Source organism: Protopterus annectens, chromosome 3.part0 (assembly GCF_019279795.1).
Source record: "Protopterus annectens isolate FY-2018-M chromosome 3.part0, PAN1.0, whole genome shotgun sequence".
Lineage (NCBI taxonomy): Eukaryota > Metazoa > Chordata > Ceratodontiformes > Protopteridae > Protopterus > Protopterus annectens.
Genome location: NC_056731.1, coordinates 1,774,412,443 through 1,774,433,933, shown reverse-complemented (window position 1 = coordinate 1,774,433,933; position 21,491 = coordinate 1,774,412,443). Strand labels below are relative to the sequence as shown.

At 41.0% G+C, this 21,491-nt stretch overlaps 1 protein-coding gene across 2 annotated transcripts in view; it reads right to left on the bottom strand.

The window, feature by feature from the left end:
- The window catches only part of LOC122797053 (polyamine-modulated factor 1-binding protein 1-like), a 2,450,839-nt gene that overhangs the window by 1,657,092 nt on the left and 772,256 nt on the right, over positions 1–21,491 (bottom strand). For both annotated transcript variants that reach the window (XM_044065829.1, XM_044065830.1), the window contains exons 13-15: positions 19,455–19,622; positions 17,990–18,232; positions 475–705 (exon numbers count right to left, since the gene is read on the bottom strand). In XM_044065829.1, coding sequence (XP_043921764.1) covers positions 475–705; positions 17,990–18,232; positions 19,455–19,622 — 642 coding nt within the window. The remainder of the gene's footprint in view (positions 1–474; positions 706–17,989; positions 18,233–19,454; positions 19,623–21,491) is intronic.

Sequence of the window (21,491 nt, the reverse complement as noted above, 5' to 3'; positions counted from 1 at the left end):
GAGAATTGTGGGAACAGTACACACAGAATAATGTTTTGGAGGAGGAATGAGATTTAAGGGAAGGCAAGAATTGAATGAACTATGTAATGTTTGACTGATAATGACTGTATAGAAGATTATATGTGATGTATAATGTGTGCAACTGAAAATGTCAATATGGTTTGATTTCATTTATATAAATGCCTATGCCATAAATGATAATTCAATAAAGATTGTTTTTGTTTAGAAATGAATGAAAAAGTGTTTATAAAGGAACCAGTGAAGGAAGATGATGCGTTAAAATAAAGTAAGGCATACAGGTCTGTAAAAGTCATGAAAATACACACTGGTAAAACTGTTTACACCTTCTTTGGTGTAGTGATGGATGGAAAAAGAAGGCCTAACCAGTGGACTAACTGAATAATTAAATTTTTCAGAAATATAAATGTGAAATAGCACACATGCATACCCTGGGCAGAATACACAGAATGTTACCTGGTTATGTAGTTCCTTTAATTCCTTTTCAAGACTCTGGGCAACGGCTTCTACTTCCTGCATTTTAAGAATGCTTGCTTCATATTTTTGTTTGTAGAGGTCAGCAGATGATTCGCAGGACTTTGTCTGATCATAGCACTCTTTCACTTTCCCTTCAAGGTCACCAACATGTTGCTTTAACTGTGTAATTTCTGCACTCTGGTTTTTAATTGTCTCTGTACATTGCTTATTCTATAATAAAGCATAAACAATAAGCATTTCCTTACATTTTAATATTTAGAAATATTTACAATACAGCAAAAAAAAATTAATGAATGCTACAGCAGACATTTTCTTGATACTGCATTTTACAGAAAAGTAAAAACAATCCCACATTTTTTTGCTTTATTTAAAAAATATTGAGTCAAAAAATCAACCACATACCTGTTTATCAGTCTAAAAAATAATACAAGGTGAATGATAAATTAAACAATATACAGATAATTGCAAACAACACGTTTTCAAGACCAGTGTGTGCAAAAGTATAACACTAAAAAGTATTAATGATATTCATTTATCTACATGGAACTAACACCCCCCAAAAAGGACACAATAATTACCAAAACAATGTTTGCAGTCAGTGATATTCAATCGTTCTACATCACAGTAAATAAAATAGCATTATCCAAAGTAAAGTGCAACTGCAAATAAGTTTCCCAAATAATGTTCTAAGCCAAACTCATTAATTCAGACACTGATTACTTGTTTAATCCAGTGCTGGGTTGCAGGAGAGCCAAAGACCATCCAGGTATTCACCAGGTGCCAAACAGAGAAACTAATTCTGTAGTAAGATAACAACCTACCACACAGGACTTACTCATACCATGCTTAACTATCAGCAACTTGGAGGACTGGCACTTAACCTACAGTAAGTCACTGGGATATGGGAGGAAACTGCAGCACTCGGCAAAAACCTGTGCTGGCACAGAAAAGAAATGCAAACCCACCTTTTAAAACAAAAGATAATACAAGCACTGAGTAACTGGAAGTTCTTGTTTATGTATATGGAGAGCAGTAAAAATGTTTGCAGTCCCTTTAGTTTTACATACAGGTCAGAAGAAGTTGTGGGAAGGATTTTATCTGGAAGGGGAAGAGGGTCAGAAGTCAAGTGCAACAAGCTAATGCTTTGAATAGAATAATGTGGTTTAGGATTACCAGATTTGAAGGGATGTTTTACAGCTACACAGTTAAGGCTCACATATACAACAAAAACAGAAATTTATAATTCAAAGTTGAAAGTGATGATGAGGATAAGGAGGAGGAGGAAGTGGGGGAAATTCAAGAAACAGAGAGAAAGTAGGATTTTGGGTGCAGATCCTTAAGGAGAATAACAGCAGCCGCACAGAATATTACATTCATAAAGTAGCAGAAAGTATTGTAAGAACTAAGCCAACATGAGAATGGAAAAAGCAGATTCTATCAGTAGGGATGACTGCACTTAGGGGTACAGAAAATAGGCAAAATGGGGCTGGAATCTACTGCAGAAAACTGATAAAGGAACCATAGGAGGAAATTACTACAGGGAAAGGTAACAGAATGGGAAGAGGCCAAGAAAACATTTGGACTGCAAGCTAGAGCCTTCTCTATCAGGACTGATAGAGTGCAGGCTAAAAGAAAAGGATCAGGGAATCTTAACTGAAAGACCTGCTCTTTTTACTTGACTCTAGAACACAAAGTGCTGCTAAAAGGAGATAATTAGTGTGGAATATAAAATAATGCACAATAACTATAGGAATCAATCAGAGGCGGTTAGAAAAGATTGGGGAGAGACTGAATAAGCAATTCACACGAAAACCATGGTAAGACATATCTATGGCTCTCAAATATGCAACAAAGTCTAAAAGAGTTACAATTTTTGCTTGGACGTGTTCTCATAGGTATTTTTATACCTCATGCAAACTAAAAATACATTTTCATCAAGTAGATTACACATATTGGAGGTGTGATGGGGAGAAAGATAACTGGGAACATATATTTTGGGAGTGTGATATTTTGTCAGTCTTTAAAAATCCCCTACAGAGTACTCTTGTCAAAAATATCAGGTGAGCAAACAGGTGTAACTAAGAAAATTATTTTTTTTAGCTGGGATACAGGATCTGAATTGTCAAGACATAGTAAGCCCTTGTTAAGTTTAGTTCTGGTTGCTGCCACAAAAAGCAATTACTAGAGAATGGAAATCTAAACCAATTGTATTTCATAGTAGTGAACATTTTAACTGAGAAAAAAGAACTGCAAGTTTGATCTTTAGAAAAGAGTACGAGCAAATTACATTGAAAAATGGAAGCTGTGGGAAAAATACATGCAGAATAATGTTTTGGAGGAGTGAAGTTTAAGGGAAGGCAGGAAATGACCAATTTATGTAAAGGTGGATTGATGACAACTTCATAAAAGAATGTATGTGATATATAATGTTTGCAACTATGACTATTTTAATATATATATGTTTACCGATGTCTTAAGTGCTAACCGAATAAAGGTGGCAAAAAATGTGGAAACATTTCTACATTTTACATCAGCAGTGAGATTCAAAGTGTGTGAGCAGAAAAAAAATGCGGGTTCACGAACTATATGCACCCTCCTAGTGTGAGGTCTGATGGCACTGCGTGCATCAGTGTACAGTGCATAAAGTCCAGAATGCAGCAGATCCTGGGAAACATGCTGAGATGGAAACAAGGAGAACATGAATCACATTACAAGCCCCTCAAAGTGCATCCCCCATTCTTTTATTTATAGTTATTTATTCATAACATTACAAGCTTCTCTTAGTACTGCCATTATTAAAGCTCATAATTTTTCACTGTTAACAGGAAATTCAAACAAATTTCAACTTCTTAAATTTACAAGACAGAAGAACTTACTACTAGGACGTATGATTGCCACATGATTTATAATAAGGTTCACAGTTTTACTTTATCTCATGCCATTCAACATACGTGTATAATTTTCTAATTTCTTCCTAAAGCTTTTTTCTATGACACCACTTTTTTTGTATCAAATAGAAATAAACAAATCTTTTGATACACAAATATGTAAGTACTCAAAGTCATATATATAAATATATATATTTATTTAATTTTTTTGGGACCTTTCTTATAAAAGCTAAACTCAAACAAAAACAGACACAGACTGGAGCCAAGTATAAACAGCTGACTTCTTAAAGGGCTCCATGGTAAAAAAAATAATAGTAGTAAACACAAATAACTCAAAGGCACAATGAAGATATGACTGCAGAAGTACAGCTCACTGCAGAAAAATTCAGTGAGAGGGAGAAAGCCCTGACTATGGGCCAGACAACCCAAATTTGATAAGCAGCTTGGGTGACTGATGGAGCAGAAGGGAGGTATGGGTGTTACCATCCCAGGATGGATGGGGGAACCTGTGAGCATTTCCTGTGTCAATACCTGGTAGAGACTGGAAACAGCACACTGGATGATATGCCTAGACGAGAGGAATAGGGCAGAGACGTGACTGAGCTGCCTCGGGGGCAGTGAAATATGTTATACATCTCCACTCACACCTGCCCCTCAGGCAAGCCACTACAATCTGCAAAGGCAGAGAGGGGGGGGGGACAACAGGTAGGTCAAAAAACAAAACCCTCCTGGCTGGATGAAATGACAGAGTGACTCACCAGGATGTCACGTTGGATGTGATAAAATAGTGACATTGGTGAGACCACGTTGTCATTACATCTACCATGATATTCTCAGAGGATTACACTTGATGCGATGACAGCGTGACCCCCCCCCAGGATGTCCTTAGGTCCTTCGATGGCCCTGGCAAAATTTGCAGGCATTGGACTAGGGATAGAATGACATGCTGGCAGACCAAGCAAGGACATGGAGCACACGGCCACCTGTCCAAATGAAGAAAAGGGAGCAAAAAGACAGCAAAAATAAAGTGAGCTTAATGCAACAAATCTTGAAAAAAGATGGGTACTCTGAAGGGAGGTAGACAGAGAGATTACAGGATAGTGGACATTGCTGACGCAAGATGACAATTAAAATGACATAAAAATAAAGTCCAACTTCTAGGGATCCATAAAACATAGCAAGACAAAAAAAATAATACTTCAACATACATGCACAGTGGAACTAGTATAGCATTGTCTAATACTAATTAACAGGATCAGACAGAATAATGTTAGAGTTATAATGGTACCAAAGACTGTCACTTCCATGATCCAAAGCTACATCAGAAGTTCATCAGGGAGGTAGGATAAAGAGAGAGTATAAACAGAACTTGGGTAAAGCACACAAAAAACAACTAAGTTGTCTGTATCCATGCTTGACTAGAATGGTTTCTGAGAAAAGCACTGCTAAGATCTAAAGGTGTTACTGTTAATGATGAAATAATTTAAATATTTTAGAATAAATTCAAGGTCTTTTTAAAGAAAATGTCCTTTACAGGAGTCGGGAATGGGATACTGAAGTAGATGGTGTTCTAAATTAAGACGCTCAGTGTATGAGGAACAGAAGAATGGAATTCAATAATCAACATACTGTGGGGTTTGTAAAATGGCAAGATATGGTGAGACTTCCAGAATCATGCACCAAAACATGAGCTGGTGGGAAAAGGAAAGTACAAACGTGCACACTTACCGTAAATGTAGATGTTCGAGTCTATTCACTGTTGCAGTCCGCACATATGGGTTATCCAGCTCCCAGTAGCCCTCAGTCGGCCCGAATACCAGAGTCCTTGGTATATGACGTCGGCTGCTGCCAGTTGTAAAACTGATGTCAGTACGTCAGGTATAAAGGGAGGTAGCCGACGCCATTTCCTCAGTTTTTCTGGGCCCCCAAAAGAAGGATAATCCAGGAATGGTAGCACCCTGGACACAAGTCATACAAAAAATAAATATCCATAGTCTATGCCTTAGGAAAAAAGGGGGAATGGAGGGTGGGAAACCAGGACTGCAACAGTGAATACACTTGAACAGCTACATTTATATTAAGTGTACACAACTGTACTATGTTCTTCATGTTTCACTGTTGCAGTCCTCACATAAGGGTTGATTCCCAAAGCCCAGTAAGAAGACAAAGGGGGGAGGAAGGATCACAGATTAAGGGTTGGTAAGGAGGCCCTGCAAAACTGCAGAGGCAAAACCAGCCCTGGATTTAGAAAACAAAGGTAGATTGTAACGCTTTGTGAAAGTATGGACAGAAGACCAAGTAGCTGCTTCTAGAATGTCCTTAGTAGGCACACCTCTCAGAAAGGCTGCAGAGGTGGAGTCTGCTCTAGTAGAATGGGTCCTAATACCCTGAGGGGGAACCTTCCCATGCTGCAGGTAACAAAAGTGAATACAATGAGCAATCCATTTGGAGATGGTTTGTTTGGAAATAACTTTACCCTGAGCCCCAGGAGCAAAACTAACCAATAACTGTTCAGATTTCCGAAAGGATTTAGTCCTGTCTAAGTAAAATCTCAGCTGTCTATGCACATCAAGAGAGTGCAGAATTCTTTCCCCTTTATTTTGGGGATTGTTGAAAAATGTAGGCATAAAGGAGGGATTGGTTCTCAGAGAAACCTGATCTGAGTGAAAAATAATGAAAGGTTCTACTGCCATTAAGGCTTGCAGCTCAGATACCCTTCTAGCTAAAGTAATAGCTAAAAGGAAAGCAGTCTTCCAGGATAGCAACTTCAAATCTTCAGAGGCAGCTGGTTCAAAGGGAGGCAGAGTAAGTTTTTCCAGAACAAAATTAAGATCCCAAGCTGGAGTAGGAGCTCTTCTGGGAGGTCTAAGATTACTAGCGCTCCTCAGGAACTGTTTCATTAAGGGGTGAAAAAAACGGGTTGCTCAAAAGAACAATGAGCCGAAATTGCTAAAGTGTGAATTTTGATTGAAGAAAAAGAAACTCCACCATTAAGCAATCCTGCTAGGTAGTCAAGAATGAGTGAAAGAGAAGGATGAGAAGAGTATTCTCCTTTAACTAGCATCCAAGGGCAAAATCTCTTTCATTTATCTGCATAGGATTTTCTTGTGCTATGCCTCCTGGCCTCATGAAGAACTTCAACCACCTGTTGGCAAAGTTTTAAGGTATTAGGCAGTTAAATGCAGAGTTTGAATATGAGGATGAAGGAACTTTCCCCCTCTCTGAACCAACAGATCTGGTACCAGGGGAAGATACCAAGGCTGAGCCTGGGTAAGGCTGTGAAGGAGGGCATACCAGTGCTGCCTGGGCCAATTTGGAGCTATCAGAATAGCCTTTAGTTTTTCGTCCCTTATCTTTAGCAGCACTCTGGGAAGAAGAGGCAGAAGAGGGAATGCATAAACTGAGAGATGTGTCCATGGGAAGGAGAACAAATCCACCCGCCAAGCTCTGTTGTGAAACTCCCTGGTGCAGAAGGTTGGAAGGAGATGATTGGTGTGAGAGGAGAAAAGATCCACTTGTGGGCTGCCCCAATGATGAGTGATGTGATGGAAAATGTCCCTGTTCAGTTGCCACTCGTGAGGATCCAGAACATGCCTGCTCAAATGATCTGCCAAGGAGTTTAGCCTCCCTGGAAGATACTGGGCTATTAGATGTAAGCCCATGGATGCTGCTATGGACCATAGTCTCATGCTTTGTCTGCACAAGGGGTAAGAGTGAGTCCCCCCTTGCTTGTTGATGTACCACATGACTGTGGTATTGCCTGTCCTGATTAGTAGAGTCCCAGGGTAGAGTAGGTCCTTGAAAGCCAGCAAGGCCTGCTGCACTGCCAACAATTCTTTTAAGTTTATGTGCAGATGAATCTGCTGGGTGCTCCAAGTACCCTGTATGCCCCTGCCCTCCAGATGAGCCCCCCATGCAACATCTGAGGCGTCTGTGGTGAGAGTCTGTCTGGCAGGCAGTGGGCGGAAAGGCAGACCCTTGTTTTGAGAACAGGCTGTTGCCCACCAGAGAAACTCCATTTGTACACAGGGAATCAGGGGAAGAATCAAGTCTAAGTCCTGTGTGTGTCGACACCAAAGATTCCTGAGGTACCACTGAAGTTTGCTCATATGCAGCCTTGCATATGGAATCATCCAAATACATGAAGCCATGAACTCCAGTGCTTGCAGGAATTGGCTTGCAGAGAGCTGGGTCATGCTTGCCAAGTTCATGAAGTAAGCAGAAAGATCTTCTTGCTTCTGTTGAGGGCGGAATACCACCTGGGTGGCTGTATGCAGACTCACTCCCAGGAAAACAATCTCCCTTGAAGGAACCAACTTTGACTTCTTTTCGTTGAAAGTGTAACCCAAAGAGGTGAGAATGTTCTTCACGAAATCCAAATCCTTTTCTAGTTTTTCTGGGGAGTTTGCTTGAATGAGACAGTCATCCAGGTAAGGATAAATATGAATGTTTCTCTGCCTGCAAAAAGCAATGGCTGAAGACAGACACTTCATAAAAACTCTGGGAGCAGTGGATAAGCCAAAGGGCAATGCAGAGAACTGAAAGTGTTGCTCCCCAGCCCTGAAACAAAGGAACTTCCTGCAACTTTCCCTTACTGGGATGTGCAGATAAGCCTCCTTGAGATCCAAAGTTATGAGCCATGAATCCTTGGACAGCATTGGTAGTAATTGTTGAAGGATGAGCATCTTGAATTTGGGAATCACCAGAAAAGTGTTTAGAATGGACAGAACCAGAATAGGGCACCAGGTGCCCCCTTTCTTGGGTACCAGAAAAAGCCTTGAATAAAAATCTAGGCCTGTCTGATTTGCAGGAACTGGCTCTATGGCCCCCATAGTCAGTAGAGAAGAAATCTGAGTTTCTACCTCTGCCTTGAGAGTTTTGGGTATGACTGGGTACCCTTGTAAAACAGGGAAGGTGTGAAAGTAAAACTTGCAACCTTGGTTTACTATACTGAGCACCCATTTGTCGTCTGTGATGGTAGACAATACCTCCGCGAACCTGGCTAACCTTCCCCCCCAAAGGAAACCCAGGGTTCGCAGAGGTAGGCACAAGAAGGGTGGAGTTATTGAGAATACTTGCTTTGGGAAGCTGGCTTAGAACTCCCCAATTTAGCAGAAGAAGAATGCCATTGTTTAGCCCTTTGAAGATCTGAAATCCCTAGGCCTAGAGTGACCCTGCTTGCCAGGATCAGGGAAAGACCAATTCTTGGAAGGATAATGCCTACTAAACCGAGGAGGCTGAACCTGAAGGAAATCTTTTACAGCTTGCATAGATTTTGCCTTATCCTCCAACTTTTTTCAGAACCTCCTCAGCCTTATTACCAAAAAGATTGTCCTTGTGCAAAGGAACATCCAACAATTTAGACTTAACTGGTTCAGAAAGAGGCTGCTCCCTGAGCCAAGCATGCCTTCTAATTACGGAAACAGTGGCTGCTGCTCTGCAGGAAGCCTTCAAAGTGTCAAAACCACAATGAAGTGAATGCTTATTAATTAAAGTGGCAGAATTCAGCAAGTCTTGTAAATCTTTGTTTTCCGTCATGGAAGGAATATCTCCAAGTTTAGCCTTAATAGCCTCCAACGTATGCTGCTGATACTTAAGCATGTGAAAAAGACAATTCACGGATCTAATGGCAAGAGTTGCAGAAGTATAGACTTTTTTACCCCACCTGTCCAAGGCCCTAGATTCCTTATCAGAAGGCACAGAGTTTCTAGCAATAGTAGCCTTAACACCCTTCGGGCCTTGAGAAATAATTTCTGGATCAGCAGTAGGGTTTCTAAAAAGGAATTGATGAGATTCAGGAACCCTGTAATATCTATCCAGTTTTCTGGGGGCAGGAGGAACAGAATCATCCACAACTTCCAAAACTGGAGGTATAGCCAGAGGCTTATGCTGTGGCAAATCTAAAAATTCCCCGATTATTTTCTTAGACTGTGGAAAATCCTGACATTCCCATTTAAAATGCTCCCTAAGAGTATTTAAAGTATCCCCAAAGGAAAAATCTTCTGGAAGAGAGGCAGAAGGGATATAGTCCTCAACATCAGAATCCTCATAGCCAGAAAAAAGTTGAGAATTTCCTTCTTCACCAGCAGACATACTGGAAATCTCAGAATCTGAGACAGACAAAACATCAGGAGCTAATTCCCTATTCCTCTTTGAAGGAGGGGGATGAGAGCCCCTAATCAGGGAAAGAAGATCACAAGCCATCTTTACCAACTGGGATTGAGGTACAGAAGGGGAGGCCGATGCCTTCTTGTGAGTAGATTTGCAGCTAGAAGGTTTACTAGCAATCTGGAGGGACTCGGGAGGCCTAGCAACTGTAGAAGGCTGAGCTAAGGTAGTCAGTCTGGTTCTGATCTCATGTTGAAAAGAAGAGGCATCAGAAGCCGCGGTTGCAAAGCGGCTCCGGACCCATCTGAGGCGGTGGAAGGTCTGAAGACGAAATAGCAGCTTGTGGCAAGGAGGACTCCGTAAAGGTCTCAACAGAGGCTTGCAGCTGAAAATCTGCAGACTGCAGGGGGGTGTGAAAGCACCTCTCTGACTACCGCTGTGCTGACGACCAATTTCACCGGTGCGTCGTCAGTAGATTTAACCCTAGGCCTGTCACAGTCCTTGTCTTTGCGTTTCCTAGGAAAATCTGAAGTCGGGAGACCAGAAGACGCCATATAGACAAACTTAGGCCAGACTCCGAAATGCTTATACAAAATGTTAGCTCCGGCATATAGTACACGGATTAAAGGAAGCACAGAGATCGCAGTTAGGGATGTCGTGCTTAAGACCCAAACAAGTTATGCAATAGAAATGGAAATCACGGTGCAGAATCTATTTTCCACAGGCAAGACAGTTATTAACTTTATCTGACATTCGTTAAAGCAAAAAAAGAGGATCCCCAATGGGGTACTTATCTGAAGGCATCTTCAACTTGGTAGTCGGAAAGCGAAACGAAGATAAATGGCCGACCGGCACTAGTGTGAATTGCATTTGCTTCGGGCTCCGTGGCAAGAAAGACTGAGGTAATGGCGTCGGCTGCCTCCCTTTATACCTGACATACTGACATCAGTTTTACAACTGGCGGCAACTGATGTCATATACCAAGGACTCTGGTATTTGGGCCGACTGAGGGCTACCGGGAGCCGGATAACCCATATGTGAGGACTGCAAAAGTGAAACATGAAAAACATGTGCAAAATTACAAGAGGAAATGGAAGTAACCAAAAGCAGTATCATCATACCTCTGCCAAAAAAGTCACATAGGAAACATCATGCTTGTTCAGTCAGCTAAAAGGATGGACAGCAAAGAAATTTACTAAAAACTACACTGAATAAGAAAACAAAAGAAAAACAAGTAACGCATCCAAAGACTGGATTCATAGGTTAGTATGAGGCTATCGGGCCTATACAAGCCTAGCCATAACAATTGCCTGGCTATTTCTTCCCACAATATTTACTTCCCTGGACCCCTGTCTAGCAGGGTGACTGACGTGATCCCCGGGGTGAATTTCCTATCTCCCATCCAATTGTCAAGGTTCCTTTTGAAGAGGACCAAAGAGGTGCTCTGCTTAACATCTATGGGCAGTCTATTCCAGAGTCTGGGGAGTCTCTGGGTCAGGAACCTATCCCTCCCAGCATGTTTTGTTCATTGTGATGACAAGGTTTAGATCCACGGAGCGTGTGGCTCTGAGGGATTGGGATTTCTTTAAGTGTAGCATGTCCAACAGCTCTGGGTTTGACATGGCTTTGTATGTTAAGCAGAGACTGCCTCTGAGTAGACGATATGCGACAGAGTATAGCTGGAGATTTTTTAGAGGGTCAGCCTGTGATTCTTTTAGTGAGGTATTTCTGCTGCCTCTCCAGTTGTTGCAGATGTTTTGAGAGGTACATACCAAATGGGGCGTTGTATTCTATAATGGGTCTAATAGGGGATGAGTACAGTGGGACAATGACCTCCTTTTTTCTGGATGAAAAGTCCTTAGTGATGAGGTGTGCCACATAGAAGGATTTCCTGACCATTGTGGCAATGTGGTTATCGAAGGTGAGACCACTGTCCACCTGTGTCCCTAAATCTCATCACACTTTCTGTGTTTAGTGTACTGCCACCTATGTGGTAATTCATGGTACATGTTTTTTCGCAAAGGGGATAAGTATACATTTCTTGGCAGTGAGCTTAAGCCCATGGCTCTGGCACCAAGCATCTGTTTCTGTAAGGCCCCTTTGTAGGATTAGTGAATTATATGACTTATAGGGAAGACAGAACAGATGAGAAAAAATTATATTGGAGCAAGATGGAAGGAATGTTGAGAAACTTTGTGAGAATAATAGTTGTACCATAGAAAGAATGGGAATGGGCAGGCAAAATGAAGCCATGAAAGGGGGAAAGGAATAAATGTGGACAAAAGAATTACAGAGATTGCTGCAGGAAGAGCTGAAACCTCAGGTGAAGGAAGAGAAGGGCCACACACAAAGTGATAGAGAGAGAGATCAGAGAAAAAAAAAAACAGAAATCAACAAATGGTACCAGTTGGTTTAGAAGACACAAAAAGTAGGGCATGAAAACTCATAGTGAGGAAACAAAATTACACAGGATTAAAGAAGCAGTTAAAACACAAGAGGAAGATATGAATGCTGATGGAAGATGAAGATAACATTATTTTAATTAAGAAAGAAGACCGGGAAAAACTATAAGTAGGGTGAAGATGTATTCAGTATGGAGATTAAATATATACAGGTAAAAGACTGATTATGCAGGTTATCTTGAAAGTTAGAAATGGAAATCAAAACATAAGGAAAACTTACCCTTAAGGTATGAACCTTCAGAGCGCAAGGTAAAGGAAATTGGGGCAGAGATAGATTAGAAAGAGGAATAACAGAATGGGGAAAAGGAAGGCAAGAAATAGATTCCAAAGGTATCAAGGGAGGAAAATGCACCAAAGCGTGCAGAAAGGGGGAGGGGAACAAGTGAGCAAAAGCTAGAAACAAGTAAAAGACATTTTGCATTATATTTTGAGAACTGGGATTTGGGATGGGGTTGGAATAACAACTAAATGTTTGCCTCACAGTCACAATGTACAGGGTTTGATTCTTACCTTTTGTCATTCTCTGGGTTTTAGCTAGATGTGTAATAGTCTGCAGACTGACGGCCTAGTATTTACCTATTAACCTAGGTGGGGAAGCAGCACACAAGTGACCTGCAGATATCCTACATCAGAAAGAGTACAACATATATGTGGGACCTCTCTGTATTCAGTGAACAGTTTTCAATGAAATGTGAACCCACGAAGAAGACTTCAGTTCCTGTTCTGTCAAAAACCTACTAGACAAACAGCATGTGTATGTAACAGTTGTCTATTTTACACTCCTGTGTGCTTCACCTATCTACTTATTCCACAGCCATAATTCCCTGTGGAACTGTGGACTTCCATACAAATTACATGGAAGTTCCTAGTTGAAATACACTATGATTCTGCTTCATATGATGATCACTTGAACATTTGGGAGTAAAATGGTTTCAGTGGAATACTACAGTCTTACTACTGGACTGTTAGTCAAGAGGAACCATGTAAACACACCCCAGTAAAAAATATTACAGGACAGATTTGAACCTCTAGCAGATCACTTCAGGGCCCTGGCTGTTCTGAATCCAAAGCAGCATCATCAGCTGAAAGGAGACTGAGGATAGCTCACAAATGGAGTCCTGGAGAAAAGACTTCTCAAAAGTGACGACTTACTAATATGCAGTTGAGATAGTGATATTTGTTAAAAGTATGCACCAAATCCCAAGCATTGGCAGCACAAATGTCTACAACAAAGATGTGCTTGAAAAAACATTGGAGGTAGCCACTTTTCTGGTGGACTGGATACTGACTGCTGCATTCAATTATAGGCTAACTGATGCCAAAAAACAATGCAATTGATAATATCATTTAAATGTATTTGCAAAGCAACTGCAAGTTCCTCCTGCTTCTTGAAACAAAGATAATTATCAAATAGTTTGTCTTCCTGAACTCACATATTCTCCTCAGGCAGGGAACTAACAGTGAACATCAACAGTGTGAAAGGCCCTCTCACTCCTGGCATCTGCTGATACAAAGAACACAGGGGGTTTAATAGACTTTTTCAGAGAAACTTCCAAAACTGCCTTCAGGAGGAAGTGTGGGTTATTCTTACGGGATATCATATCCTTGTGAAAGAAAGCATATGGTTGCCTACACAACAGTGACTAAAGTTCTGAGATGTGACACCCAGAGGTGAAAGCCACCAAGAACAAAGTGTTTCAAAAAATAAGCTTCAGCACTGTCAATACAGTGGCTCAAATCACAACAGGACATATCTATTTACCATAAAGTTTAGGTATATCGGCGGGGGGGGGTCTCAAAGGAAGAGAAGGATGTAGCATTCCCCAAAAGGACTGGTGACAGCCTGTGCTGGGCCCCAGTTCAGGCCTCCATATAGACATTATGGGCAGAATCAGTAGTCATATGTTCCTTGACCTTGGAATAAGACTTGGGTCATACAGCTGTCTGAGGTAGGTCAGAACCAGTTGCAGGACTAAGCACATGGAGCAGTACAAGTTACCACTCCACCTACACTAAGAGCCTCTTCCACCTGGAGTCACAAGCCAGGTGAGTGGGCACCTTCCTGGCAGATTCGGTCTCCTCAGATACCACCACTAGCTAGCCAGGAAGAATACTGGGATCGACAGTGGGGGGGGTGACATCTGTAGCGAAGAATGTGGGGGAAGGGTCTGTACTTACTGGCTCCTTAAATCATGACATTATATTCTTCTCATTCAGCAGTGGAGTCACCAGAATAAATTTTGGTCTTTGATCCTAGAACTTTGCAACGAGGTGCACAAATGTCAGGAAGAAGGTGCAAAACAACCCCTCATGCCATGTGAGAGTGAATCAGTCCATCACTACCTCCCCTAGTCCTGGATGCATGAAGCAGAAACAGGAAAGGACTGTGTTTTCCTGGGTGAAAAACAGTTTAATCTCTGGAGTGCAATATTTCCTGGAGACCCTGATCCAGGTACAGTCTTGGAATCTGAGCATATGTCAACTTGCTCACATCCTTCAGGATGTGAACCTCCGGCAGAAGGACACCTTTATGCTCCACTTGCCAAAAAGAGTATCACTTCCCTGAACATGAGCCACATCCTTGTTCATCCTTGCATGTTCAGACGCCTCTCTATAATCATATAAGGCCATGAAAGCAGTTATTTCTTACATGGCCCCCAGGGCCAGGTGAACTGGTGTGAACGCCAAATAGATGATTTAAAGCCCTGCATCCATGGTGTACTCACACTCCATGCAAAATGTGCGAATCTAGATGATTTCCCCAACCAGTAGTTGAAACATCCATCATAGAGATCTGTGAAAGATTTATCTAGAGAAAGAGAAACTCAACCAACCGATTTTTGGGGATTGTTTAGCATTCTAGGGTTCTCTGACAGGAGAACAACTCCAAAAGCACATCTAAAAGTGCACAGTGACTCTAAAACCACTTGTACTTCACAGCCGTCTACAATATTCCCTCAGATGTGTACATGGCACTACAAAGAGCGTATCTGCCATCCATCCTAGACAATTATACAAAGTCTAAGCCTGAACCCTGTAGTGTTCCCAAAAGGAAGCAAAGATTATGACCTCCTAGGTCATCTTCAGAGGCAAGAATGAATGGTATCAGAAAATGTCAAGCTCCATCCTGACAAGGAACTTCATCTGAATCTGTGTCAGGGAGGACTTGTTCCAACCCTGGGAGTATGTACAGGTCTATGTCCAATGAGCCCCTTGATGGGGCCACAAGGAGGCAACCACCCAGATACAGGAACAGAGAAGACCTTTCTCCTCTGAGGTGTCAACCATCAAGGAAAACATCTTGGTGAAAACTCTGGATGTTCAAGAAATCCTAAAAAGCAATGTTTCATACTAAAAGTGATGCTTAACAAGAACAAACTAGAGAAGTCTCTTCTGAGGATTCCAAACGCTGAATTGACAAAGGCATCCATCATGTACAGTGGCACCATCAATGTCCCTTAGAGAAGCAAGAGAATGACTGTCTAAAGGAAAAACACCTAGAACCACATGTGATGGTTGAACTGTCTAAAACCGGACAAAACTTGGGACAGCTCATTTTAGTAGAGCATCAGGATCTATCCAAAGAGCTTGTAGACATGGTTTAATCCACCTGTGAGTCCATTTTTGATTGATGGCCTGATAGCTTCATTACATGTCTGATGGTAAGCAAATCTACAGCCTACTGGTCCTCTGTGATGGTTTTCTAAGTTGATGTGAACTTAGTCAATGACCTGCACTACAGATAGTCCAGGACTACATCAGAACTGCAATAAGAATGACACAGAAGTTGATAGACTGGGCAATCTTACCAGCATTGGAGGAGGGGGGGGGGTCTAGATTCTGTGACTCTTAAAGGCTGTCCCCAGATGCTGTAAATGTCTTTTCATTTGGAGTTGGTCTGATTTAAAAGTGAAAAAAGCAGGATCACAGAAGCAGTAATCTGCTTTCTCTTCAAAGGGCTACTTAGCTAGCCAGCCAGCATATCTACCAAAACATGGCACTCAGGATCTTGTAGCTAAGCTTCTCCTTATAGGAGGAGAGCCTCAGCCATGCCACCCTGTGCCGCCATAAATCCAAACCTGTAACTCTAGATAAAACATTAGCATAACTAAAGTTACTCTAAGAAGCATGGCATTTCAGCACTATGGAGGCCAAGGACAGGGACCCATAAAGATACTTTGTGTGCTCAGACTATGGAGGGTCTTCCAGTTAACCAGTATCATTCCAATAAGGTGCACCTTTAAGTGGACAAATAAGACAAAAAGCTGGGTGCCCTAACTCTGAAAAGGATAGAGGAAACCTTCTTTCCACACCAACTCAGTAATCTGGGCTCCTTGTTCAATAGCAAGATGGCAAAATGCTGTGATCTCTGGGACCTATGCTGGACCAAAGAAATCACAGTGAAGTCAGCATGGGAAACTTGGCATAGTTATCCTCTCACTCTGACAGTGAAGTGTTCAAGACACTGGCAGGGGTTAATGAGGCAGAAGGTGAGTTCCTCCAGACTGCTAAAATGCCACCCTAATGACAGGCTACAAGAAAATCTGCTAAATACATCCGACAGAAATGGAGAGTGACAAGACGTCATTCCAACTGCTCCTCATAAGGTTTAGAGCATCTTTAAAGTAGTCATCCTGATGGGAACTATTATGTATTGTGGCCTCACTACCCTTGCCAGTCTTGCAGACCATGACCTTGAAGTTGTTCAAGACTTCAACAGAGTCTGGAGGAAAGTGAAATCCAGTGCATTCACATACCTTAGGCATGAGAATGTGCAAGAATAAGCATGTGACAGACCAGTGCTGGGTGCCACAAAATCAGGAACCGTCATGGATCATGCTGTAGCAAAAAACATCATGAAAATAAAACCTGTTCTGGGGCTGCTATGAGTTTCACACCTAACTCCCTAAAGCTAAGATGTGCCAAGAGCACCTCATGTTCACACCAGACATCATACTACTGCCTGTGGAGTAAGCTCTGCTCCTTTGTAATATGACCACATGGGCCACCCCTGAGCAAGGCCATGATGGATGAGTAACTCCAGGGACTAAGCCAAACACAAAGATGGGCTGGCACAAGAATGTTGTGTCTATGTTATGAGCTGAGGCACAACTCCACCCCCAGCTTCTAGCATATTCAACCAAAGAGGATCAGTTTTAGTTTGAGTCCTCACAAATCAAGCAGTAGCGTACCATCTGAAGGGTTTAAGGGACATCTGACACTGGATTCACTTCAAGGTTTTTAGGCTGAATCTGCTTCTCTGAGAGCTTTCCTTGTGTGATGCTCCAAAACATGCCTGGAGTTGTGAGAAGGACCTTTCACCTGGTCTTCAGGTGTATGGCTCTTGAATACTACCATCCCTCAAGAAGCAGGTAAGCAGCTTTAGTTGCCTTTAGTGTCAAGAAGACAGGTTGAGCCTCGGGCACTTTGTGCAGTCTCAATACTGTGTCTTCCTCAAGACCATACATGCAATACCAGGGCACAGCTTGGATGGTTATTTGATAGACATTTACTATAAAGGATTGGCAATGGACAGACAGCTGAATTGAGCAAGGGAAAAAATTGTTGGCTTATATCCATCATGATTCCCTCAGAACCTCAATTTGCCTACTGCATGGCTCTGAGCAAGTCACTTAAGAAGACAGTGCTCCTGTAACACCTCTAAAAAGGCACATTTATCACCACTGGATTTACCTAGTTAACAAATAAAATAAATAAAAAATATTACATTAAGGCAAGTGCTCGGGGGATATGCAGAAGTCCCTAAATACAGAGTGATGTAAAAATCTACCAAATTCCAGTTGAAGGAATATTACCCTACCAAGAAAATACGAAAAAGGGTCTGTGTAGTGTATTAGATGCAAACCTCTGATGACATTCAGGCTTTAAATAAAAATAGTGCAATACCTCAGAAATGTCACCATAATTAGCCTATTGATGGAAAATACAGAAGCATTTAAGGATATAAAGTATTAAGGCAGCATCCTCTGTTTAACAGGCTACCATGCAGGAAATAATAATAGAACACTTGCTTACCTTATTACTTGCTTCTTGATTAAGCAGTTCAGCTTTTTCCCATTTTTGCCTCAGTTTATCTATTAAATTCTTGTATTCCAGTACCTTCTGTTGATTTTCGTGCAATTCCTCAACGGATGAGTCTATCTCTTTTTGGAGCATGGCCGTTTTTTGGGTCCACCTTTCTGCATCAGCAGCATGAGACTGCTTTGTGAAATCCAGATCTGACTGTAGCTGTTCGACAGTCTTCAAATGGTTCTGAATCTGAAGTCATAGAAAATTACATTGAAGACTAGTATGTATTGCTAAACAGAAGATTTAAATCACAACCTTAAAAGAATAGACATTTGTCCCAAACTGTCCTTAAAAAAAATCAAAGATAACCAAGGCGGTTTAACTGATGGGCATGCACTTTGGCAGTTGAAGAACTCCCGCACATTAGTTTTTTAAAACTTAAACTTTTTTCTACATATCCACTACCCTGTAAAGCACAAACCTATCATCCTGCACTAAACCATTTTTAAATGTTTAACTTAACTGAGTAAATCATCACAAATTAATTGTGCTTGATTTCACAAACTCATAAAATGAGCAACAGACTAGGAAATAAAATTAATGTGAGAAGCTGATCATAAAGCTAAATCTAAACAGATGTCTTCTGCAACAGACCAATACAACAGGATTATTATTGGCACCGGCTTTCAAACTGATCAGATTTTACAGCAGTCCTAACAGACACTGCCCTACCAACATTACTGCATATTATTAAAATGTGCAACCACCACCAGTGCTAGCTACAATCCAGCATCCTACCTGACTGGTATAATTCCTGTTCTATGGGCACTGGTGTTACAAGGTCCATTTTATCCTCTACATCCATGATCTTCATTTTTGTAATGGATCAAAGAAGTCCTGAGAGGGGACTGCAACTTCGTTTTTGATGCTTTCCATGTTTAGCCAATAATGTAATCAATCTTATAGATAAGCCAGGGTTCACTTGTTTCTTAATAAATTTTGACTTCCCAAGGGTAGATGATATGGCTTAATTCCTCTTCCTAATGCCAAATTAGTTGTGACACTAACATACCCAATGAACAACTTTCTGATGCCCCATTAGCTCATTCATTCCATTGACCGGCAAGAGTCAGGCATTCCTCTACCAGCTTAATGTTGCTGAGTAGAAGATGAAAAATGTTTTTAAAAAAAATCAGAGGAAATCAAGCATAACCTAAAGGCAAGCTTTGTTAAAAGAGTGGGTATAAAGTGGAAAATACATAAAATATGTTCATTTCAATGTGGGCAGCACATATGGTATTGACAATGGTGATCTGAGAGAGAATCCTAAATAAAAAATAAAAGCTGGAAATGACAAAGCATTAGCATAAGTCTTAGAAATTTGTAAATCCTACAACAATGCATCAATGATCATATATACAGATATCTTGGCTTTTAATGTTTGTTAAAGACACAATTATGATGTTATTACTTGCTTAAGATGAAGTTCCTGTTCATGCTCCAGCTGACTGTTCACCTTTTCAGTTTCATTCTTTTTATCCTGTTGTCTGTTATACTTATCTTCCAGTTCACAAAAGTCAGCCTTTAGACACTTTATCTTCTGATTTAGCCTGGAAATTTCAGTCTCATGGAGTTTCAGCTAATGAAAAACAAAACACAATATTTTACTTCAAACAGGTGAAGTTAATGTTATGCGATGCATTTTTAAGTTGTGAATGCCAACAGCTTAAGTCAATCCATTCACAATCCCTTTTTCCCCTTTCGGCACAGGAGGTTGGAGTGTCACTTCAACAGTGACAATCATCTAGAGCCAAGATTTACACTGCCAATGGGTTAGCCCTGCCATTGCAGTTCTTCCAAAGCACACTTCACACATATACCTATGGCCAGTTTAAAGTGTCCAGTCCACCTACTGCATGTCTTTGGAATTGGGGAAGAAACCGGAGCATCCAGAGAAAACCCAAGCGAACACAATGAGAACATGCAGACTCCATACAAAAGGTACCCCAGCTAAGAATTGAACTGGTAACATGTTGCTGTGAGGCAACAACACTATCCGCTGTGCCAATGTGCCAACAGCTTAAGTATCCTCCTTTAAATGTAAATACTATTAACTCTGACTGCTAAAATTACTAATTAGTAATTCTGATAATAAAAATACATATATCGACATAAAGACTAGTTTTATTAACCCTTTTTTAAGTCCACAGGAACTCCTATACATTCCCAAGTCTGGCATGCTAGTGGGAAAGAAGTCCCACTCTCCCATCCCTCCCCAAAAAGTACAAGAAAGGCTTATACCATCCTAGGTCTGATCATACCTCTCAATTATTTAACTTATGACTCATGAAAAGAGGCTGGACCTTTAAAACAAAACCATTATGCCAGCAAATAGCGTCAATAAAAATACTTCTTAAAGTATGCATCGTCTGTACTGTTTTGATTGTAGCCTAATTTCATCGCACATTTTGAAAAATACAGAGCAAACTTCAGACAAAAAAATGAGGGACAGTTGATAAGTAGGATGTGAATAAAACAATATAGTTTAAGCATTGTCCTCAAGCTATCCATGGAAATCTACTCTTCCACATCTCTTGTACCTATATGTACATCCCACCTATCAAAGCTCCACTTCTTCATACTAAACATATCCTTCCATTTCAGTCTTGCTATTTACCTTGCATTAAATTTTCTCTGTCACAGTCTGTTCTGTTACCAGAAGTCTGCTGACTCCTTTAGAAATTCACTCATTTTTCAATGCCTGCTTTATCCTAGTCAGGGTCACAGGGAAGACCGAGCCTCTCCTGGTAAGTGATGGAAGACAGTCAATGAACCATTCTTGGATGGGATGCCATTCTGCTGCAGGACACATATGCACACACACATAAATACAATGTATGGACACATATATCAGCAATTCATAAGATTACTAGTCCACATATCAGCTTGTCTTTGGGATTTGGGAAGAAACCAGTGTCTGTGCTGAAAACCCATATGGACAAAGCAAAGGGAAGCGGACTTTGCACAGAATATACATCAGCCAGAAAAGCCACAGGAAAAGCTAGTGCTACAGAGCACCAATGCTACTTCACCGTATCACTCTCCAATTTAAAATGCCTAGTATCAAACTGGTATGGCAAGTCTATTCCTACCTGTAATAGCAATACATAAAATCCTTCAGGTGTTGTTAGCTAATAAAATAAAGGAAATGGATCAAAAAACAAAGCAGAACTGTGTGAGGTACTCAAAATAACAGTAAATAATAAAATAACAGGAAGCCTGCTGCTAGATGTCATATTAATAACACTTGGCTCTGGCTGTAATGTTCTTTCCCACTATTGTTCAGAAACTAAAACTCTAAGCTCCACCCCTTGGATCAAAGTGGGAATCCAATATGCTCTGAGAATGTTACATTAGAAAAGATATTCATGTGTTTCCTTACACCCACTTCATCCTATTCAATATTATGGGCAGTGAAAGTCATAGCCAGTCTTGACATGCATAATGC